At 40.6% G+C, this 24,864-nt stretch overlaps 1 protein-coding gene across 7 annotated transcripts in view; it reads left to right on the top strand.

Moving 5' to 3' along the window:
- The window catches only part of Sytl2 (synaptotagmin like 2), a 115,395-nt gene extending 92,886 nt beyond the window's left edge, over positions 1-22,509 (top strand). For 5 of the 7 annotated variants that reach the window (XM_028770572.1, XM_028770571.1, XM_028770570.1 and 2 more), the window contains 9 exons: positions 1,753-1,847; positions 4,568-4,687; positions 5,903-6,072; positions 9,741-9,843; positions 11,706-11,876; positions 13,469-13,547; positions 15,903-16,002; positions 20,396-20,601; positions 21,466-22,509. In XM_028770572.1, the coding sequence (XP_028626405.1) occupies positions 1,753-1,847; positions 4,568-4,687; positions 5,903-6,072; positions 9,741-9,843; positions 11,706-11,876; positions 13,469-13,547; positions 15,903-16,002; positions 20,396-20,601; positions 21,466-21,611 (1,190 nt within the window). In that variant the 3' untranslated portion in view covers positions 21,612-22,509. Of the gene's footprint in view, positions 1-1,752; positions 1,848-2,920; positions 3,009-4,567; positions 4,688-5,902; positions 6,073-9,740; positions 9,844-11,705; positions 11,877-13,468; positions 13,548-15,902; positions 16,003-20,395; positions 20,602-21,465 lie in introns of all 7 variants that reach the window. The other 2 variants (XM_028770574.1, XM_028770573.1) reach the window with 2 other exon arrangements.
- Positions 22,510-24,864: the final 2,355 nt, after the last annotated feature.

Raw genomic sequence — 24,864 nt, 5'->3', positions numbered from 1 at the left:
ACACGCACACATACATACATGCACACATTCACACATGTATACATCCATACACAAATACAGACATATGCACACATATACACATACTTTAAATGCATGGGAAATGATAAAGTGGGTATTCTAGTGAGACACTGTGAAGGAATTTGCTGTATGTTTTTGTGTATGTGCTTTGTCAGCCTCAGGCTAGGTGAGAACGGACATAGAATAAGCAAAAATTTAACATAGGTGGCTCAGTTTCGTTTTTCACTCCTTAGATTTATTTTAACTAAAGATGAAATCAGCTAATGTTTAAGGCTAAATGTGTGTTTTTAAGTTATGAAGAGAAAGGCAATTTGATTTGTATGTATTTCCTAATGGCATTTTTAAGGATAAAACCAAATCAATATATTTGTATTGTATTTAAGACATAACTTGAAGAAGATATATCAGAAATGTTTGTATCTTTAAAAGTACCTAGTATACACCAGGCAGGGCAACATGCCTTGAAATAGAAACTCTTTCATTATAAGAGCTACTACTCACCTTAATAAAAGCTTTCCCACTGTGATTCATGTACAAAAGAAGAAAATAATTTTTGAACTGCATGTATGCAAATTATGACTCAAGCCCACTCTCTGACTAGGCCTTCTTTACATATATTATTGTATTAGAAAGAAGTCATGTGCTATCTTTTCTTAATCAATTACTTGGGTCTATTAATTTGAAATGTTTAAACCTGACCTTGATATATTGAAACTTCTTGGAGCCAAATGGTATCTAAATATATTCTTTAAATTATTTTTTTAATACAGGGTCTTTCAATGTAGCCCTAGCTGGCCTGTAACTTGTTATGTAGCCTAAGCTATTCTCAAACTGGCAAAAAAAAATCCTCCTGCCTCTAAATTTCAAGGGCTAGGATAAAAGGCATGCACTACCTCACTGGCTAAAACAATTACTTTAAAAATTATAATCTTTCATAATTCTGAGTGAGTAACAACCACCATGAGATCCATGGCACCACCTCTCTCTTTCTTTCACACACACACACACACACACACACACACACACACACACACACACTAGAGAAAGATAGAGAGAGTGTTCCCTAAACAGGAATTTTCCTAACCACTAAATAAACAAACCTGGTCTTAGGCATTCCATAGCCAAGTGTGAACAAAAATCCTAAGTGTACAAATGAAATAGTTTTTCAGCCTGCAGCATGTTGAAATGTGATGGATCTTGTTGTGGTGAGGTGGGGAGATGAACCAATACATTATAGCACTTGGGGTTCAGAGCTCTGATGTGGACAAAAATAAGTAAAATCAATTCACATTGACAAGTGAGGGTCCTTTTGAGACCATGTCTGTCTCCTTTTGTATCCTTGACTGTCCTGGTGTCACTATGTAGCCCAGGATGGCTTCAAGCCTACAGCAGTACTCTTACCTCAACCTCAGCGTGTTGCTGGGATTATAGACCCGAGCTATCATATCTGGTACATAATACAATGTAAGACCAACACAAATAAGAGCAAGTGGTTTTGTTTGCTTGCTTGTTTTCAATTCATTTTCATTTGGTTCAACTCCCTGTGAGTTCTCTTTCTGAATATGACTTATATAAACTGCTTGTCACTTACCTCATGATCCTATGCATGCCAACTACTACACCTTTAACCTTTATACAGAACGGTATTCATAAATGAAAACACAGTGTATTCTCAATGTGTGCCTGATGTCTGATGGTTGTGGATAATCTTGAAATCTAAATGCTGCTTTCTAGTTTCCACAGTGCCTGCACTGCCTGATAATCAGTTTTCCCACCCTGACAAACTCAAAAGGATGAGCAAGTCTGTGCCAGCATTTCTTCAAGATGAGGCAAGTTCATGTTTTGAACCTTTGGGAAAATGGAGCCTGTTTTGCTCTGCCACCAATGGGCCATCTGCACTTGAGTGTGGCCCAAACCAAGGATGTCAATAGGGATGGCTCTTGCCTCCCAAGTCAATGCAGGCAGTGTTGTTGATCCAGGGACAGGGCAAAGGAGGCATGTCTCATTTCACTCAAATAGTAGTTATTCTGGTCAGTAAAGTTGGATTGAACATATCTAGGAATGTGAAACTTTTGCTTCAAAGTAGGTACAAATTAAGAAATCTGGGAAGGAATATGTTGTGTAATTTTACTGTATCTATATCTAAGAGCTAGTTTGTAAGACCATAGGAGGTATGACTATTTCTAAAGCACTTGTTAAAATAATTGGCTGCCTTAATTCTCCAGTGACCATGGAAGCTATGCACCACCATTATTCCCAAATATTACAGGTGAAAAAAAATAAAGCCTATGGAATTAAAATATCTTCACACAGCTGTATTGTGGACTGGCATCCAGATCTGATTTTCCTGCTGGTAACCACTGTGCCATAACCATGTAGGAACATGGCTGTGCTCCACAATTTACTGAGTACAGGCTATGAACCAGGAACTCAATACTCCAGTTAGTTTCCAAACACCCAGAAACCACTACAAAGTGGATCTAACACTTTGCTTAATGGCTTTTGACTTAGTAAGATCTCAGTTTCTTGCTGTCACATGATTAGAAGCCTATGGTGTACAGTAAGATATTTTCAGTTCTGGTTATAAAGCTAGATTGTTGTATTACCAGGAACAAATAAATTATTTACTTCCAGTGAGACAGGTTTTTGACTATGTACTGTATGACGTTGTTGGTACCAAATGACCTAATGCAAAGAAAACACATAACACAGTGCTTGGAACATAGTGAACACTCAGTAAGTGTTAGGATCTGTGATTCTAGGTTTTGCCATGGTTTCTGAAGGGGAAATGGAAGGCTTTAATACTTAGGCCAATCTTCTTAGAAGATAGGATGTGAATAAAGTTCTGAGCAAAATGTAAATTGCACTCTACTCCCGTCCTGAATGCCATTCTGTCTGTTAGGAACTTTGGGTGAACAACATCTGCAAATATTTGGTCCTTACAGATGTTTAAGAGCCCTACACTAGTTTGGAAATAAATCACCCATTCTGTGAGGGAAACTAACTCATTAGCTGGATGCCAGCCAGCATAAAGTCCATGCAACTTCTGTCATTTAGACCTTTGGAGATTTGCTCTGGTCTTGGGTAGTCATAGGAATAAAACATAATTTGAGAGGTGAGTTGTACTAGTATATATTTGTTAAGTTTCTCCTTCCGTTTAAACCTGCTGTCTCAGATCTTAATGGGACATTTGGCTTTGTGTATCAGAGGCATCGGAATGAAACTGTATCACTTTACCTTTCTAAGCATGTAGACTTGAACTGGGGAGTAAAGGATTCAGTGATGAAATCAGCCCTTGCTCCTTTGTCAGCTGTCCCTTTGAAACTTAGTCACATTTATTAAGTGCTAGCTATGTAAAAATGCTGTAGCAGTCCAACAAGACAAAGTCCCATCCTCCCATCACTTATTAATGATCCAGTATACTAGTAGAGTAGATAATGTGTTCTGAGAGAGGGGAATAGATTGTCTAGTGTATGGGAATGGAATGTAATATCAAAGATACTTAAATGGTATGGATTTTTGAAAAATCCTCAGACAAGAGTATTTTCTCTTCCATGTAAGTCATTAATTGTTTTTCTTTAACTCCTTCATTAATCTGCATTATAATTGGCATCTATGATATTGATATATAATTGCATGATCCTGGAATATGCTGGCATGAACTAACTATTCTTCCACAACCCTGGAGCCATTGTGTTGTTCCGTAGGGCCTGCAATCCCCAAATAAAATTGTTATGAATATTGAACCTTATAAGGAAACATTCAACAAACTTTAAGTATAAATGCAATTGAATTTGTCACTGCTGTTTTTCCTCCTTGTTCTAAATAGATGTTCCTTGGGATGTATTTATAATAAGTATCCTATTGCTTTTTTATTTTTAAAGCAATATGTTGAAAGCTAGTGAATGGATAATTGAACAGACTTAAGGAACAAAAGGATGAAGACAACAACACTGTAGGTTACATAGGGGTGTTTTACATTTTAAAAATATAAAATGTAATTGAAGCTCATCAGACTAGTTCTTATTATTCCTAGTTTAACAGTATCTTTAGCAAAAGATTTTCATTTTTAAGAAAGCTGAAGCTAAAACATTAAGAATGGAAAGACTTAAGCATGGTATTTTATACTTTGATAGGATTTCATAGATGATATGTATATATACACACACACACACACACACACACACACACACATATATGTATATATACTCTAGGGAATGCAGATATATTAAAAGACTGACAAGAAAGCTCACAGTGGTACTGTCTTCCATAGGTCATGGGGTCGCACTGTGGTGAAATATCACTCCCTCATCCTCTTTGCACACTGCTCTCTTAGGTGAGGTCCACTGTAGACCACCACTCCATGCAGAATCCCCAGCAATTAGCCCTAGCCTCCATTGCCTTTGGAAACTGTCACAGATCAGTGTGTAATAAGATGCCATCCTCGCCTGGACATAGAATCTAATGTTGACTCATTCCAAACTTACAATATTCTGACCTTGACTCGTTCCAAATATAAACACTGCATATGTGATGTGATGTCTTGTAGAACGATGACAGAGAAACAGACACAGCATCAGAGAGCAGCTACCAGCTCAGGAGATACAAGAAGAGCCCCAGCTCATTAACCAATCTTAGCAGCTCCTCTGGCATGACGTCCTTGTCCTCTGTATGTAAACAAAGGCTCCATCTTAATCTCTCTCTGCTGCTCTAAACTTTGCTCTTCTATGCCCCTGCTCACTGTAAAGTAGCCTTTTGTCTTAGCTCTAAAACTCAATGTCGTTTCCTTTAATTTTTAATTACCTTCCAGCTAGCTATATATTCCAATTCTCATAGAATGAGGGGTCTAATGTATGTTATAATAAAAACCGTTTTGATGTGCTTTAAAATTCTAAATTGGCAGCAATATGAACCATTCAATTTTTTTTTTTTTTGGTGTGGAACAAACAGATTACAGAACCTGCCTATCTCAGACATGACTTTATATACAACTTGCAGACACACCATTGTACCTGTCTTCTAAATAAGCCCCTTCAAACTTAGATCGAGTCTTGTGAAGAATGGGATAGTACTTTGTTGCCTTCTGGAAGGAACCAGAGCATGCTTTTACATGGCAAGCTCCCAAAGCACAGTTGCTCAGATTTGATGGAAGTGAATGTGATTATATGAAACTTCTCCCATAAATGAAGGTAGCTCATGTAGTGTCTGTATAGAAATACACATATGAAATGACATTGGCATATATTTGTTTAAATATTTTTCTACTATCCATACACATTCATATAGCTCACCAGGTATGCTAGACAAATGACACCATGCTTAAATTCTTACTAGCCTTGTATTTCTGAAGCTCTTTTTAAAAAATCTATTTAAATTGATTTTTCCACCCTGATAATCTATGTATGCCTTGGGAAGGCTCTAAGTTCCCTCCATCAATCATATATAGTCTACCCTTCCTGAACTCTGAAAGTGCAAGGCTCAGCAAGCATTTTCCTAGATTCAGAGGATAAGAAACATGGTAAAATTCCTTTGTAGTGCCATGGAATTTTAAGCAATGTGTCACCGTGATTTGTGTGCCTGAAGTTTCTCGTATCCTTTTCCTTTAGCATTTAAACACTAAGCATGGCTAACAGAGAGTGCGACCTAGCGTTTTGAGATGAACTCGAATCTCAGTAACTTGCACTATTATCTGCCATTTAGGAACAACTTAAACTCTGGTCATATATATCATGTCAGAACACCTGCATTGGTGTTACCTTATGCCATATTAACTGATTTTATATGCAAGCTGGAAGCTTAATAGCAAGCAGGGACTGTGTGAGAGCCACTTGCACTGGGGTGTCAGGAAGATGACATGAACACTGCCTGTTTCTGATGCACCCAGGCGAGTGGCAGTGTGATGAGCATTTACAGTGGAGACTTTGGCAACCTAGAAGTGAAAGGAAGCGTGCAATTTGCAATCGACTATGTGGAGTCCCTGAAAGAGCTGCATGTGTTTGTGGCCCAGTGTAAGGACTTAGCAGCAGCAGATGTTAAGAAACAGCGCTCAGACCCGTAAGTACAGACCTGGCGGGGGTGGGGGGGATCGCCTATTTTTTCTTAGTTCTCAGTCAATTTGGTAGAGATCAAAGAATCAAAGCCATCAAAGACAGAGTCTGTGTGTGCTTGTGTTTAAAAGGGCCTTTGAAAAGTTGGTTACTTTATAAATCCATATACCAAACATTAGATTATTAAAAAACAAACAAACAAACAAAGATACAGAGACACTATTGCAGTTTGAGGACCTTGGGGGCATCACTTGAGACAAGGATTAGAGACAAATATTCCATAAAGATGAATTCAGGAGCAGCAAAATCCAGAATAAAATCAGAACCCTGTTCATCCTGACAGACTTTCAAAACTTTTCTAAAATCAGAGACACAAGAAGCAGACTTCATAATGTTCATTGCCATGAAAATATCGTCTTAATAATAAAGTAATTCCCATATTTAAATTATGTCTTACAAAGTCAAGAGTGGTGGCACACATCTGTAACCCCAGCACTCAGAGGTAGAGGATGGAGGATAGTAAGTTAGAAGCAAGCTTCTGCCATATAGGAAGATCCCTGTCTCAAAAGAAATGAATAATGAATGCAGTTAAGTCTTACATCAGAGCTTTAGGAAAAATTGCTAGGTCATCTTTTAAATCAAGGGAGTGAGTGCATTTCAGTTTGTTTGAAGGTTGACCTTTGAAGAAGTCTTGATTTGTGACCATTTTTCTGGGACATTCCCAGTTGGCTTTTGTTTTTATTTCATTTCAAAGAGCAATGTACTGTTTTATTTCAGAGTAGAGTGAACAACCATATTTATTCTAAATATAACTCACTAAAAGTTAGAAGGTGCTTCTATACATCAAATAGTGAAAAGTTCCCTTTTTGTATTTTTAGACATGTAATTTTACTTTTAATTGAGTGCTTTGCTTGCATGTATGTGTATGAACCAAATGAGAGCCTGGAACTTACAGAGGCCAGAAAGAGAATCGGAGCCACTAGAACTCAAGTTAAACGTGGTTGTGAGCTGCATGTTGGTGCTGGGAGCCAGCCCGGATCCTCTGAGACAGTGAAAGTGCTCTGAACCACTGAGCCATTTCTCCAACCCCATTTCTTCTTTTTAAAAACAATTTTTATTGACTCTTTGAGACTTTCATACATGTATATAATACATTTTGATCTTATTCTCTCCTCTCCATCCCCTTCTTGTGTCCCTTTCCCACTCCTTGTGGAACTTTTCTTTATCCCAACATGTTCCCTTCCTGCTCTCAGGTATTTCTATAAAAAACAAAACACAAGCTCAATTAAGGTTGCTTGCATGATTATGAATATGGATTTTTATCATAACCATGGTTATTTTATCATGGGTAACTTATCATTGGTAATTTTATCATGGCTACACCCTGAAGAAAAATAACTCTTACTTTCCCATCAACCATCAATTGCTAATAGCTCCTCATCTAGGGGTGGGACCTCATGTATTCCTTCCCCCATGCATCCTGGAATGTTAGTGTTCTCCGTCTTGTATAGGTACTCACAGCTGCCATGAGCTCATGAGTGTTATCCTGTGTCATGTCCAGAAACGTGGTTAGTTAGCGGCACTCTTCTTCATCCTCCAGCTCTTTTATTCTTTCTGCCCTTCTTCCTCCCGTGTGCCCTGAGCTTTGGGGGAGGGGTGAGAAAATTGATAGAGATGACCCACTTAGGGATGAGCACTCCAAGGTATTGTTCTCAGCATTTTGACCGGTTATGAGTCTCTGCACTACAAAGTTCCACTGCAAGAGGCAGCTTCTCTGACCAAGGCCAAGGACTGTACTGATCTACGGCTCTAAACGCAAACATTTAGAAGGCAGTTGATAAACATGTTCATTTAGCAAAATAACGAGAATAGGTTCCTTCATGACCACCGTCATGGAATTTTGACCAAGTTTACAATACCCAGGTATGAGTTATGGCTTATAGAGCAGACCTCAACTCCAATCAGAAAGTAGTTGGCTACCCCTATAACATCTATATTACTGTTGTATTAGTGAGCTTGTCTTGCCTGGTAGGTCAGTACTGTAGCATACAGGGTACACTGTTGGTATGATAGCTGATTACTTTTCTCTCCTGGTGGCTTAGATAGAGAACCTTGCAATACTGTGAAAGCTAGCCAGTGAAGTAAATTTCCAGGTCAGTTTCAGCTTTGTTACTCTTGCCCTGCCACCAAAGTGGGTGGCGTATTTAGGCACTTAGGTCTTAATATACAGTTCTAGTGGCCAATCGAAACCAATGGCAGTAGCCCATACTATTCAGAGGTTCAGCTCTGGGACCTCTCTGACCAACAATTGAGACAATTAACATCTGGCAGTAGGATTTTTTTTCATTTAATAACCCGCGACTTCTAGGGAGTAAGGTATCATTGATCCATGCAGGAGGCCTTCATTCAAACTCCCTTTAAAAGTTTTTCTAAAAAATAATTTTACAAAATAGCAGATATTCTTAAGGCTATTCATATCCATAAGACTTTCCATACGTCCCTAGTTTTGGTGAACCCTCTTCACACCCTGACCTCTCCCCCTACCCCAGTGTGTGTGTTGTGTGTGGATGTGTGTTGTGTGTGGATGTGTGTTGTATGTGGATGTGTGTGAGTGATGTGGATGTGGGTGTAGATGCACTAATCCCACATGTCATAGCACATATGGGGTGGTCAGAGGGCAATCCCGTAACTTTCAGGAATCAGTTCTCTGCTTCCACCCTATTTTGAGGCAGAGTCTATCTTGTGGATTCTGCTGCTTCACCTCACACTCCATGGAAAGTGAGCTATGAGTTTCTGGGGGATTCTCCTGTCTCTCCCTCCCATGTCATTGAAAAGGACTGGGATTACAGGCTCACAGTGCCCTATTCAGCTTTTAGGTAAGTTCTGGAGAGCCAAATTCATGTCACCAGGTTTGTGTGGCAAGTCCCCCCTTCCCCACTGAATACCGTCCCTGGACCTCTTTTTTTCTCTCTTTCTTTCTTTCTTTCTTTCTTTCTTTCTTTCTTTCTTTCTTTCTTTCTTTCTTTTGTTCTTTCTTTCTTTCTTTCTTTCTTTCTTTCTTTCTTTCTTTCTTTTTCACAGAATAGCTTCCTTGGCATCCTTCATTGGTTTTATATCAAATATGGATGGACCAAGCAGATGTGTGCTAAAATTAATCTGTTCATAAGATGGAAACAAAGTCATAGCATACAAATCCCACAATCACCAAAGCCTTTTCTCAGCAGGAAACAGACCAAAAGAAGTAAACATTATACTAAAAGTCTGTTGCCTATTTTTCTTTATGTACCATATTAGAAAAGCCAGTGGAAAATAATGAATTCAAGACTAGTCGTGGTGGCTCACACCTATAATACAAGCACTTAAGACGTTGAAACAGGAGAATCGTGAGTTTGAGGCCTGCCTTAGCAACATTAAGAAACACAATTTTTTTTAAAAAAGGAAATTTCCATTTAACAATCTAAAAACAACATTAAATGATCCATTCTACTGAGATCTCTTAATTCATTTAAATATTTTAAAATAAAAAGGTGTGGACAGGAACGTTTCTTTCTTACTGTGTTTAGCAGCAACACAGGGTAATTGCTGCTCCCAGTTTTCAATGTGTTGCAAAAGGTAGATGTGAACATACCACTGTATCTTCTCTGACTGTCACATCTCTCCATGTTTCTTTTTCAGATATGTAAAGACCTATCTGCTACCAGACAAAGGCAAAATGGGCAAGAAGAAGACACTTGTAGTGAAGAAGACCTTGAATCCTGTATACAACGAGATTTTGCGGGTATTTCTAAATTCTGTCCACAGATGAAGCTTTTATGATAACCTGGACATTGAAATAGTCATGTCTGCTTAGATGGTGTCTCTTATCTTTGTTCCAATCACAGTGTGCTCCTTTCTGTAATGCAGCAGAAGTTCGTCTTCTTCACACTGCCACATTTTCTGTTCCTTCAGGCTGGAATAAACTTCCTCTCAAACCTTTTTTAATTGTACCTTAAGCTACTCTTAAATATTTCTACCTTAGCAACCATAATTCCTCTGATGACCACTGACTCCATAACCTTGCTTATGACGGCCTGTGTCAACATTCAGTACTTTAACCTTGACACTAAGGGTTAAGTTCCACAAGGGCAAGAACTAATCTGTGATAGTAATAGACTGTGTATAACAGCATTCCTGCACCTCAGTGTGTAGGTATGTATAACACTCCTGCACCTTAGAGCTCAGAAATGAGGGAATGGTCATTTCTGTATCTGCAAAGGGGGAAGTAATGATATTCACTTACCCACTTCAGGAATCACAGACTAGACATTAAGTGAGTTAATGCCCACATTAGACATTTAACGCACACTGATTCACAGCACAGTGTTTAGGGTAGAGAACACCACAAAAATGTTTATTGGAAAGATGGATAGGTGGGCTGTAAGTGGAAAGTTGCCGAGCTCACACACATTCTTTTTCTCCCTACATGGGATGTCATGTGATATGTTATGATTGACAAATCACTTAAATAATAGGTGTTGTTCATTCTCTGTTTTGGAAAACTTCAAGTATTTGCTAATCCTCCAGGAAAAGGGGAAGAAACAGTTAAGTGATGGTGTCAGTCATTCGTGGCTGAATTAGCCATGTGTGGATTTATGCAGCAAGTTTGTAATTACTGTTTGACTGTGACATATCCCAGGACCCCAGCTATTTCTGGGTCAGCTGCTTCAACCCTATACTCAGGAAAAGCCAGCTTATTAAACAGTAAATTCAGGGAATGGTAGGTCTGATATAACCAAAATGGACCTTCAAGTACTATGTCCCAAAGCCAAATGGAGATTATTTTTAGATTGGAAGTACTCTTATTCCTTCCATGATTACATATCATCAAGGAGGAGTGACTTAGTTTGAGATGAGAAACTGTTAGGACACCAAGTCTTTTCTACCTAACCATGTGAGGCTGGAAAAAAATCAAATTTACTTTTTTAAGAAAAAAAAATGTTTTTTAATCTGATAATGTGAGAGGTCTGTTTGTAGTGGCAGATGGTATATGGGGAGTCATACCTTGTGTTTAAGTTTTCTATGTATCCAAAGCTGTTTTAAATACTGAAGTCTAGCTGGGGATGGTAGTGCACACCTATAATCTGAGAACACAGAGAGGAGGTAAGGGGATTGCAGTGTTATCCTCAGCTACACAGCAATCCCTACATCGTGCAGCAGACCTTAAATGAGACCTCTCAAAAAAAAAAAAAAAAAAAGGGAAAAAGTCTAAGAAAAGATCTTGTCTTTAGGTAGAAAAACAGAACTAGATTTGATTTGAATTGTATTTTTAGATTGAACCTGATTTATGATAGATCTCTTGTAAAAGCATCCAACAAAGGTTGAATAATTGACTTTTGTTTTTAGAAAGCTATTTCCAGCTATGATATTTGAGCCATGGTTTGCCTTTTCCAGCAGAGGGGAAAACATCCGCATTCGTGAAAGATGGGGCTTTAGCTCTTTGAAATCAGACACGTGGAGTAAGATGCCTCCACAAGCCTTCTGAGGCCGGAAAGCAAACAGATGAGGCATTTAGACGCCCACAGATGAGCTTTCATCTCGGTGTCATAACTTTGGCACAAGGTGATGCTAGTCATCATTTTCATTTTCTTTTCTTCGCTGCAGTATAAAATTGAAAGGCAATTCTTAAAGACGCAGAAGTTGAACCTGTCTGTTTGGCATCGGGATACATTTAAGCGGAACAGCTTCCTGGGGGAGGTGGAGCTCGACCTGGAATCATGGGATTGGGACAACAAGCAGAACAAACAGCTGAAGTGGTACCCGCTGAAGAGGAAGGTGGGTTCAGCTTCCCTTCTTTGTGTGGTGGGTTGGTGTGCGATCTGGTGTGCAGGGAAGAGCCCAGTAGCATCTACCTCACAGTGCCAGTGTGGAATTTGGGACCATTTGAAGCTAGGATTGAACTTAACATTGTGCATTTGGTAAAGAAAGAGTTTTTACAAATACATGGAGAATTTACATCATTCAATGCTAATGTCTGACTTCAGTCTTCAAGAAGGTCATTTAAATGTTCCAATCCCTTAAAACCTGAGATAGACTTTGAGCCTAGCATATGGTGAGATTGTCCCTTGAGAAGAATGTGGCTTGTTTTGTTTAGTTTCAGGGTCTTATTGCATAGCCCATGCTTGCTTGGCACTTGCCCATTAGCCTAAGGTAGCCTCAGACTCATGGTCTTCCCAGTTTAGCCCCCAGTTACTATCATTATGGGCTTACTCCTCTGGACAAGGCCGCTTGGGAGGTGGAACTCCAGGAGTTCTTAGGGAAGCTCCAAGACACTGCTCCAGCGGTAGGAAAGTGCAGTCTGAAATGGGGGGTGGAGGGAGGGGGGAGGTTCCAGGGCCTATGATGAGGCTGGGGCTGAGAGGGGGATTCTCTGACTCTTGGACATCCAGGCATTGCTGTGAGTCTCAGAAGAGCCAAGATCGGAGTCTGGGGGCCTGAAGGCTGGGGACAGTGTTCTCGCTCTGGGCTAGGGGAAGGGGAAGCTCTGGCCTGTCCCAGGGGTGATTGATTGTCTTTAGCTTGACAGAGTTAGTCTGGAAGCATAGGTGGGCCTTCCGTGGGAGTGTTGTACTGCCGGTCTGTAGACAAAAGCCTTCCCCAGGTTTCTCACGGCCGGTCTTGATGAAAGAGACAAATTCATGTTTAACCATATCATTTATTAGCTGTTCATGGCGGAAAATGGATGCGTAACTATACCGTACCTGAGATTAAATACCTTTCACAGGGAGTAGTGTCTGGGAAGGAAAGCTGACTGGATAAGTCCGCCTCTCATTAGAATGGAGAACTCTGTTGTGGGCCTCCGTGACCACAGGTCACATTTCCTTATGTGAGGAGTGTGGCACATGTTCCAGCCCAGGAGTCTGGCAGGGTCACCTAAGTCTCAGGTGTGTGTCCGCTGAGTCTCCGGGTCTCCACCTGCTCTACCTTACTAAGCTTCCCGACATGGTTTTACCATCCAACAGTAACATGTTTTCTTAGTTATAAAAATAACTTGGGGGGCTGGAGAGATGGCTCAGTGGTTAAGAGCACTGACTACACTTCCAGAGGTCCTGAGTTCAAATCCCAGCAACCACATGGTGGCTCACAACCATCTGTAATGAGATCTGATGCCCTCTTCTGGTGTGTCTAAAGACAGCTACAGTGTATTCATATATAATAAATATATAAATCTTTTAAAAAAAAAGCTTTAAAAAATAACTTGGATGCAGAGGAAAAACTAAATTTGGAGCAAACAAATTATCCATATCTCAGAAATGGGACAGACATGGTCCTGTAACACAGTATTCACTAACAGGATAGAAAAACATCTGTTCCTTACACCTCCTGTCATTCCTTTGTTTGTTTGTTTGTTTGTTTGTTTGTTTCAGACAGCACCAGTTGCCCTTGAGACAGAAAACAGAGGTGAAATGAAGCTAGCTCTCCAGTATGTTCCAGAGCCAAGCCCTGGTATGCAATGACTTTATCTTCACATCCAAACCCTTCACTTACCTCTTTGCTCTCCAGATAACTTGGGTTCGGTTACGTTTTCAAAGATGAATTCCTGAGCACACATACTAAGTTAATAATTATGTAGACCAAAGGAGTCGACCCACAGTTGTAAACTAGAAAAGTCTTATTATTTCTCTTACAGTAAGAAATACAGACTCCTTACCATCTTCAGCATTTAGCTCGCTGATATGAGCTATGCTGACCTTGCTGTGGAACAGATTCCCAGAACCTTTTCATCGCCCCACTGAACAGCACTATACCCTTTAAACAGCAGCTCCCCTTCGCCCTTTCTCAGAGTGTAGGAGATATCAATTTACTTCCCATTTCTATGAGGAAATTCTTTGTTCTGTCTTTTCCAGTCCGCTAGGTAGTCCTTGTTTTGACTTCTCCTTGGTTCCTGAAAGTGTCCGTGTTTGTAGAACAGGCTTTCCTGCAGTGAGAATCTAGGCCTATTGACAGAGCTGTGATAAGGGGATGTGAGCCGAAAGGATTCATAGAAAGTGCCTAGGAAATTAGAGCTCCTTGATCTTCCCTTCTTCAACTCATTAGGAGATAAAGCTTTCTGTCTTGATTACTGATTGTAGCCTGGGCACTGGGGCCTCAGATCTCCAGCCATTTCAACAAGTCCAAAAAACTGGCAGGAAATGAATGCCAGATCCCGCCAACAACTAATTTCTCAGGCAGAGTGTCCCTAAAAGCTATAGAAATGTCTTAGTTGAAGTCAGGAGCTGTGTAACTCATGTGTTCAGTAATCAAGCCATAAAGCTACTGAGGAAAGGAATAGTGGCTGGTGAAAGCACAGGTTGAATTAGAAAAAGGCATTCTGCACTTAAAAGAAGAAAAAAAAGAAGAGGAGAAAGAAAGGGAAGAAGAGGAGGAAGAGGAAGGAGGAGAAGGAAGAGAAAGAGAAGGGGAAGAGGAAGAGGAAGAAATTTTTAAGCTAAATTATGGCCCAACCATTATAACTTCTGGATCTTTTCACATATGACTTGAGGTCAATCTGCACAGAACTGCCATTTCTAAGTTTCCTCACTGACTTGGTGGTGAGGGCTGAGGGAATTGTGTATTGCGTTGTTCTTTCCCTTGTCTGAGTTTTTACTTTGTAAGTGCTTCTCTCTGCATTTTCCTTCCCTTCTTCAACCTACCTAAGTCTCAGACGGAGTCTCAGCTCCACAAAGCTTTTCCTGACTCAGTTAGTACTCATTAAGCACATCATTTTCTAAAGCATTGTGGAAATAGCTGGACATTTCACACCATGTTTCATTTTTGTGCTTTTATTCGCATTAATTTTATTTAAATTGACTTCTCCTGTATAGCCACAAAAATTTCCAGGGGGCATAAACTATTTATAGTATTTATAATGTATATGTATGTTTGTATTAACATACACGCATGTGCGTGCACACATGAGCATGCGCACATGTGCACACACACAAGCACTTTATAGCTGTAGATCAATGAGTATGGTTTAGTTGACTAGACTAAACCACACAGAAAAATCGAATAATGTTCCTCTGTTTACATGCAAGCAGAAGTAGCACTTCAGGCTAATCCAGCTTCTTAGTAATTATCTATGATACTAACACTTACACTTGTACACTCAATAGCCTTATTATATATGTAAGGGTGTTTAACAAGGGGAGAAGGGGTGATTTTAAAAAAAGCATCTATTTTTGGTTACTTTACACTCAAATCTGCATTTAAAATGTCTTCCATTTAAAATATAAACTACCAGTTCACACTGGCAATGGTATTTGAAGGGGCTGTGCATTGTCTTGAGATATTTTGAATATAATTGTAAACAGATGATCCATACCCCTAATGTCTGATGTTGCTGAGCCAATTGAAACCCCAAAAGAAGGACAAATGTCCTGTTCTTAGAAGCAATATGAATGTTTCCACTGTCCAGAATTGTTTTCCTCATTTTTATTAGTTCTTTGAATTTTATGGAATATATTTGATCATATTCGCCTCCCTTCCAACTCCTCCCAAATCCACATTTCTTTACCAATGGAACTTTGAGTCCTCTCCTACCCCCAACCTCAAGTACGACAAACCAGAGGTGCATCCTTAAAGAAAAGTTACTCTCCCCCTCACCTCAAAGCACCTATCTGTTGACAGTAGCTCCTATTTTTATAGAGCTAGGTGACCTCAGGACATTCAGACTAAGAAGCATACAGCTGAATGTCCATAAGCTTAATCAACTTAATACCGTCAAATATTAGCTTGTTTCCTTGTGCTATCTCAAATGCAAGCTGATATCTTTTCCAAAAAGAAATGACAACACATTTTGTTTTTCTTGTTCAACTACAGGCAAAAAGGTTCCTACAACTGGAGAAGTCCACATCTGGGTGAAGGAATGCCTTGACCTCCCACTGCTAAGGGGGAGTCACCTAAATTCTTTTGTTAAGTGGTAAGGATATTGATAACTCCACTTTCCTTAGCTCTTCTGCAGCCTTGTCTTTGCTGGCTGGTATCAATTCTCTGTATCAGTGATGCTAACACCCATCACTTACAGATTATCAGAGACATCAAACTATAAGCGTCTATGGCATCAGCTCCCAAAGCTTTAATTGGTTTATAAAATCAAACCTAAGAGATCATATCTACAAATGAAACGAGATATTTGAAACACCATTGCTGAGGGCAGTTCTTACTACAAAGTAGCTGTCTTAGTTAGGGTTTCTGTTGCTGTAACAAAACACCATGGCAAAAAATCAGGTTGGGGAGAAAAGGTTTGTTTGGCTTATACTTCCATCATCCCAGGAAGTTGTGAGGGTAAAAATTAAAAACAACTTGGCAAGGACCGCAGGACGGCTTGCTGAGCTTGCTGAGAATAGCCATAATAAAAATATCAAGCCCCTCTAGGGTGACCAAAAATGTAGAAACAACCAAAGACATATCTTGACCAGTCTAAACATGCCCAAGTGAGTAATGGGCCACCTGGTGTTTATCCTAGAAGGTCTGAGGATTCATGGTCAAAAATAGTGGGCCATCCAGCCTGTCAAAATGATTGCTTAAGCAAAGTGCTGATGTTTGAAATACCCAATTATATGTAACCGCGCCAGAATGTCCCGATTTTCCCCCTTGTGCCTCCCCCTATAAACTAAAAGACCCCTATAAACTTCCTGGGGTCTTCATCGAAATTCTCTCCCCTGCGTGGGATGAGTTTCGATCCAAGGGCCCTTGTTAGTAAACTGCCTTTTGCCATTTGCATCGAGTCAGTCTCTCGTGTCTCCTTGGGTGCACGCTGATCGGGACTTGAGTCAGGGGTCCTCTTCTTGGGTCCTTACAAAGTAAGGACAGGAAGCAGAGCAGGAATCTAGAGGCAGGAGCTGATGCAGAGACCACCTGAGAGATGCTGCTTACTGACTTGCTCTCCATGGCTTGCTCAGCCTGCTTTCTTATAGAACCCAGGACCACTAGCCCAGAAATGGCCCCACCCACAATGGGCAGTGCCCTCTCTCTTCAATCACTCATTAAGAAAATGCCCTACAACTGGAACTTGTGGAGGCATTTTCTTAGTTGAGGTTCCCTCCTTTCAGATGAGTCTAGCTTGTGTCAAGTTGACACAAGACCAGCCAGCATGCCAGCTTAGCAAAATGTTAATGCTGAATGTCACTCTATTTGTCTTCTTAGTGAACAAGGGAGGATTTCTCTTGTTTCCTATGTTCTGTTTACCAAGGTTTTATTTTGGTCCTTCCTTCCTTCCTTCATTCCTTCCTTCCTTCCTCCCTTCTTCTCTCTTTCTCTCTCTTCTCTTTCTTACCTATTTGCATCAGATTGCAAATATTTTGAGAGTGATTTTCCAATCAAGTCCCAAGCAGGAGTTAGCACATAAGATACTTTGAGTTTTCAGACAGTAAACTTTCCTCTCTGTTATACATACAAAATGACGGCGTCTAGTAAACACTGTTGAGTAGATATTGGTGTGGCCTTCTAGCTCCAGTTTTATCCCTAGAGATGGATGCTACTAGAAGATAAGTTGTACTATGTAGGCATATATGATGTAGACTTTTGTGTGTATATGATATGGCCTTGTTTGTTAAACACATAGTACTTTGCCTAGGTTTTCTGACAAGGTAACAGTTCAGGTCAGTCTCCCACTTTCAGACTTTCTTGTCTTTATGAGAAGCATGACAAGTTAATGTTCATTTAGTTATTATCATAAATGAATCACATGTGATTACAAAATTGTCAAATTATGTATTCTAAAAATCAAACCTAGCCTGTTGGAGAGATTTCTCTCTCTCTCTCTCTTTTTTTTTTTTTATTTTGTATGACATTAATTCCTTAGATTGACAATCAGGAATACGCAGAAGTTCTCAATTGTTAAATTATTGGTTTCAAGAAACATTAACTAGTAAGTCTCAAATTATGACAAAATTTCTAACATATAAAACTTATATGAAGTTTACTGTTGTGATCATATGACACATTTTATATATTTAATCCATTTATTTTCTTGCCAATATTTATTTCACTGATACACATTAATCTGTACAAATTATCTTTATAGGGTATACTAGGATTTTTTATTACATTTTAATCAATGCTTTATTATGAGATCAAAAGGACAATGTGATGGGAAGAAGCCCATGCCCACTACAAACGGATAAAAAGCCTTTGTGAGCTTGAAAGTGTTTTTATGTTTTAATCAATCAGTTGACTAATCCCCATTGACATATATTCATTATACATAGTGGTAGATTATAAAAAGACATAGATCATATAAAAAAACATTTCAAAGTACACAATGTGATTTGAGTATTTCTGCCCTTCCGGCCTTCTCAACTCCTCCCCCAACCCGACCCCCACTGTTTATCCCCTTTGTTTCCTTTCTAGACAATTCTGCCTTTACTTTCCTCCTCCTCACCCCCACTCCCTCTCTCTCTTTCACACACACACACACACACACACACACACACACTACATAATTTTTGTGTGTCTTTCTGACAGTTGAGTTCACATGACTATCAGCTCATCTGTGCTAAACTCTAAGAGAAGCCTCTCGCAGCTCCCACACATTACGTCATCACGTCACTATTGACTGAGCCGCGTACGCTGCGTGCTACTTAGTTCTGTTACGCCCCCAAAGTCAGCATCACCATTCCAACAGCTTCATACTGAGGAAGCGAGTTTCCTAGGAGCCGAACGATGTTCCTGGAATCCATAGTCAGTAAGGCTCCGAGTCTGGCTTCAAACCCAGTTTGGCTGATTCTGTGCGTAATCTTTCCAGCACGATGCATCTTCCCCTGACTTTTACAAAACTGGCAGTAGGATCTCTCCAACATGTGCTCTCTTTGGTGTGTGCGTGTGTGTGTAAAAGCCAGAGGAAACCTTGAGTATCATTCTCAGGAATGGAATCCACTTTCTTTGAGTCTGGGTCTCTCACTGGCCTGCCTCTTACCAATTAGGCTATTCTGCATGGCTACAGAGACTCAGGAATTCTTCCATTATTATTCAATTCCCAGTACTGGGATTAAACAGGCATACTACCCTGCTCAGGTTTTGGTACGGGTTCCAGATTCTGGTGATAGAACTCATGTCATCATGCTTGCCAAACCACTCCACTAACAGCTATCTCCTCAGCTTTCTTTTGTTTTGTTTTTAAGACTCACTTCAATCTTCCTACCTCAGCCTGATGGATCCTGGGAGTCTAGTTATGAGCCACCCACTTGGCTTCCATGCTTTCTTCTTCCATTGCCTGTCTGATAGCTGTGCCGAGGGGCACTGACAACATAAATGTTCACTTTTTGTTGTTGTTGTTGTTGTTTTTGATTATTCTTTATTGGATATTTATTTACATTTCAGATGTTATCCCCTTTCCCCATTTCCTCCCACCCAGAAACCCCCTATCCCATCCCCCTTCCTCCTGCTTCTATGAGGATGTGCCCCCCCACCTTCCCACTCCCTCCTCCCCAGCTTCATTGTCTCTCATTTAGTGTCAAATGTTTCTAAAAATAGGATGGAAAATAAAGGTCAAGACATCAATCTATTTGAAGGTGAAAGTCTAGTGACTTTAAAGGTCAAGGGAATTAAATTTAAAATTAAGTTTACTGGCTTTTGCTACTTCCTGCCCAAGTTTATTTCCAGGTTAATCTCAGCTAGAGTTATTACCTGGCTAGAATTAGGATTCTTTCAGCAAGTGAATTCTAGAAATCTTTCACTGAAAATGTTTGAGTCCTACGGGGCCTTAGAAGTTGAATTTTTTTATATTCTCTCAATACAATGCCCCCACACTGGAGCATCCAGCCTTCATGGGACCAAGGACTTCCTCTCTCACCTATGCCCAATAAGGCCATCCTCCCCTACATATACAGCTGGAGCCATGGGTCCCTCCCTATGTGCTCCCAGGCTGGTGGCTTAGGTCCTGGGAGCTCTGGTTGGTTGGTATGTTGCTTTCCCCATGGGGCCCACAAACCCCTTCAGCTCCTTCAGTCTTCTCTCTAACTTCTCATTGGGAATCCTGTGCTCAGTCCAATGGTTAGCTATGAGCATCCACATCTGAATATGTCAAACTCTGGCAGACCTCTAAGGACACAGCTTTATCAGGCTCCTGTCAGCATGCACTTCCTGACATCCACATCAGTGTCTACCTTTGGTGACTGCATATGGGATGGATACCCAGGTGGAGTAGTCTCTGGACAGCCCCTCCTTCAGTTTCTGTCCCACACTTTGTCTCTATATTTGCTCCCTTGAGTATTTTATTACTGCTTTTAAGAAGAACCAAAACACCCCACACACGTTAGTAAATGTTCACTTTCTTAAGTAAAATGTCTTCATGTCACTTTCTCTTTTTATAGTACCATCCTTCCAGATACCAGTAGGAAAAGTCGCCAGAAGACAAGAGCTGTAGGAAAAACCACCAACCCTGTCTTCAACCATACCATGGTATATGATGGGTTCAGGCCTGAAGATCTGATGGAAGCCTGTGTAGAACTCACAGTCTGGGACCATTATAAACTAACCAACCAGTTTCTGGGAGGTCTCCGGATTGGCTTTGGAACAGGTAACATTTGTTACAAGTGTAATTCCCTATGAGGCAAATGCTCCAGGACATGCTAAAGTCCTAATTGTAATGAAACCATTGGGTGAAGAGTCATCGGGAATCCAAGGATTCTTGGTTAAGAGGGTCTGAAGGGTCCAACATCTGTCCTTTCAGAACCTAAGTTATTGTTGGCAGGTTCCAAAATCAGAGCTCTACAGTTCTGACTTTGTGGACAAATATCCTTACCTGGTGCCACTAATGAGTACTACACAGCATGTCCAAGTCAATGTACATGCATTTCTTTAATTCAATGGCTCATGAAAGTTAAACAATGACAAGAAGTATGCCCAAGAAGACAGGTACTGCCAACACTCAAGGAGATGAGTGAACAAGCTAAGCCTGCTCTGAACAATTAGAGACTACCATTTCATCAGTGTGTTAGGTGTTCCATTTACATTGTGACATTTATTTCACAGTTCCAGGAGGCAGTTAGTAATAGTGCCAAAGGAACCAATACTCCACAGTAAAATAATAATGATGATGATGATTAATACACAGTTTATTTCTGTGGCAAATTATGAAACTGAGTCTTCAAGGCAAAACGCCTTCGCCAATATTCCCAAGGCATCATCCAGTCTTCTCTACCTCAGGACATAATCCTCCCAATTCTCCTATGCCCTGAAAAATTATCATCCAGTTTTCACATTCACATTCAGATGAAGATCAATCATCTGGGGGCCATGAGGATTAAAATAAGGAAGCTACTAAAATAGTAAGCTGGTTCTTCCTTATGCCCAGATGTGTTCTCCAGGTGTGTGTAAACTCTTCCTTGTCTTCCCTGCCCCCCAGCGGGAACGTAAATGAAAATGTTAAACTATCTTTCAGGAAAAAGCTATGGGACTGAAGTGGATTGGATGGATTCGACTTCTGAGGAAGTTGCCCTCTGGGAGAAGATGGTAAATGCTCCCAACACTTGGGTGGAAGCCGTGCTGCCCCTCAGGATGCTTCTGATTGCCAAGATTTCCAAGTAATCCTCGTCAGCCGATCCCGCCATCAAAAACTCCTCCCCAGGGGGATCTGAACTTGAGATATGACTTCATGGACAAATATCCTCCCCCTTTGTCACTAATGACTACCATAAAGCACGCCCAACTTAATCTGCATGCATTTCTTTGGCTACGTGACTCAAGGGAGTTAAACTATGACAAGATGTACAGCCCAGAAAAATTGTGGTGTGATGCAGACATTCAAGGAGACAGCTGAGCAAGCTAGGAAAACTGAGCTGTTGCTTCCACACCGAAGAAAAAGTTAGCTTTATGTGTTTCGTACCACAATCTATGTTGCAGTTCAGGCCTGCCATTTGGTTATTAAATGCTTGCTGGGCCTGTAAATAGGAGGGTTATGGGCAAAGCGACGACGAGGATACTCCTGGGATGAGGCAGAGAGAGGAAGGACAGCGGTGATGACAACGACCTACATAATATGACGACGATTTTCTTAGTAACCTTTAATGAAACATTGAATTCCATCTTAGGGCAGTAAGACTGACTTCACTGCTCGTAAATCTGCCTTGAGAAACCACACACACACCCCGGACTCCTGTAACCTCACCTTCTCAATCTCAAATGGACTTTGGTGCCACCTACTGGCTGCATATGGAATTCAGCTCTTGGCTTATTTTGGCTTAATTTTTGCTAAAATGGGTGGCAAGTCTGTATTTTATAAGACTATGCTAAAATATTGCATATAATTGATGGTTTTTCTTATAATTTAACTATACGAAAACAGCATAAAGAGTAGTCACAGATATGCTTTGCTACAAAGTTTTAATCAGAATATAAATTGCTCAACTGTAATGTACTTCCTATGTATAATTTTCATAAGGTATTTTGTAAAAACCCTTAGAATAAATTATCGTGATTTAAATTGTGCTGGTAGTTTAGGCTGACTTCTTATATTTAAAAAAAATATGTTGCATTAGGGATCCTAAAATATAAATTCTCTAGTATGGCTAATTTCTCTGGCGTCTTCTATGCAACTCTCAGCATTGTCTCATCTATCTGAGCTCTCCGGTTGTTATAAAAGGCAGAATTTTTACTTAATTCTTCTTAAATTTTTCCACAGAGATTTCTTTGGACCATTTTGATGCAGGAAACATCACTCCACCTTAAGACCTCAGCTAGTTTTAATTTCTAAAAGCAAGCTCTGACTTAACGTAAATTTAAGGAAGTCTGGATAATTCCTGAATGTGAAATCTTATAAAGATGTTTTATAGATATTAGCAAAGCCACATGGCTCTTGCCTATAAGCCCTGACCTAGAAGACTGAGGCAGGCTAGCTTGGGCTACATAGTGAGAGTGGTCTAAAAACAAACACAAACCAAACAACACTAAATAAGTAAATAAATAAATAAATAAATAAATAGGCAAGCCTACTAGATTATTTGCCTTTTCACGAAAACAAAGACTGCAGCCTTGAATCCACTGGGTGCCGCATTAATAGAGGCCCCCTGAAGTTGGGTGCCGCGTTAATAGAGGCCCCCCTGAAGTTGGGTGCCGCGTTAATAGAGGCTCCCCTGAAGTTGGGTGCCGCGTTAATAGAGGCCCCCCTGAAGTTGGGTGCCGCGTTAATAGAGGCCCCCCTGAAGTTGTGCTGGAACACAGTGCGATCATCTCCCAGCATGCATGCATCCCAGAAGCACTACAGAAATCAGTTGCCCTCCTCCAACCCCAGCCAGGACTACCTGCCTCCTCTCACCCCACACCTCTTACCTTCAAGATACCAACAGGGCAGTAAAGCTACCACCCTCCCCAAAGAAACGCAGAAGGATGAGATTTGCTTCGTTTTGTTTGTGCCTGGGTGACTTTTAGGCATGGACCTTCCTGAAGCTTCAAAGCGTATTTCTAGAGTCCCGTTGCAAAGGCTTGTTGAATATACCAAAGAATATTTCTGTGGTTTTCTCAAGTGTTGCACTAGGATTTTAAAACGTGTATCCTCACTCCTTACTTAGTCAAGTGCTCATCTAGTTCATTTGGCTCTTACATTAATGGTGTGCAGAGTAGGAATGATAAGGTCCACCACAGGCATTTCTCGATGAATCAAAGTCTAGATAGGTAAGCAAGGTTTCCCCCAGGGGTAAAAATCAGGATAAAAGGTTAGCTAGTGTCCTGAGACTCCATCTCTTTGTTCACCTACTTTTCTTTTGTGTTGGATTCATTCTTTTTAAGTATACTTTATTTTTTGATGTCATATCTGTATATAATATATTTTGATCAAACTCACCCCTTTCTGTCCATCCAGCTCCTTCCAGATCCCCCTGACCTGCCACTTCTCCATTTCACCTTCTTCTTTCTATGGAATCACTCAGTCTAGTTGGTACTGCCAGTTCGTGAATAAGTGTAGGGCCATCAGCTGGAGAAAGGGCAACCTACCCAGGGTAGCATCTCTGAAGAAAACTGGTGCTTCCTCCCCCAGTGGCCATCAACTGCCAACAGTTTCTCAATTATGGGTGGGGCTCCACTCCCATTCTGTTGTGTGACAAAACTTTCCCTGAGGAGATGCAACACACACATCTCCTTTCCCCAGAAACGGATTCCACGACAAGCCAAAGTATGATACCATCAGCAAACCACTGAGTTTTATTGGAGTTACTTACCAGAGTATGGTGAGGGTTACTTACAGGAGCAGAAATGACTCAAAAAAGATGCCTGCATCACCAAAGCCCACCCAAGCATGGGTGACAGCTCCCGAAAGCTGGGAACCTGGAGCACACTGCACAGCCTGCAGGCTACTCTATAGGTTGGAGAATGTCCTTTCCATGTGCCTCAGTTGGTCTAAACCTAGTCCAGGCAGCTTGACTGTTTTCTGTTTCTTCCAGGCAGCTGGTCTGGTCTTTGCAGTTTAGCTCAGTCAGGCTGTCAGCATTTATCATTTATGCCAGCAGGGAGGGGCCTGGTAGATCTGATCAGGCTCAGGGACTTCCTAAAGCTATTTTGAGTTGTTTACCTTCCTGCTTAAAGAGCTTCCCTGCAGAGTGGTATATTTGAGGAGACTGTTACACAACATACTCCTGTGGAAATTTTGACTGGCTTGATCCTGTGAGGGTCTCGTGAATATGCTTATGACTGCATGAGTTCACACCCCGAAAGCACCCTTTGGTGTCCAGGTGACACACTGGTTTGAAGCTGTCAAATCTCTACATCTTTTTACCCCGTCTTCTGTGATGACCCGTGAGCTCTCGGGGGCACAGGGAGCTGGTGGTACAGATGGTGCATTTAGAGGTGA

The sequence above is a fragment of the Grammomys surdaster genome, unplaced genomic scaffold (assembly GCF_004785775.1).
Source record: "Grammomys surdaster isolate TR1022 unplaced genomic scaffold, NIH_TR_1.0 203, whole genome shotgun sequence".
Taxonomy (NCBI): Eukaryota; Metazoa; Chordata; class Mammalia; order Rodentia; family Muridae; genus Grammomys; species Grammomys surdaster.
The sequence above is the reverse complement of the archived record's forward strand: the minus strand, read 5'-3'. Positions and strand labels throughout refer to the sequence as shown.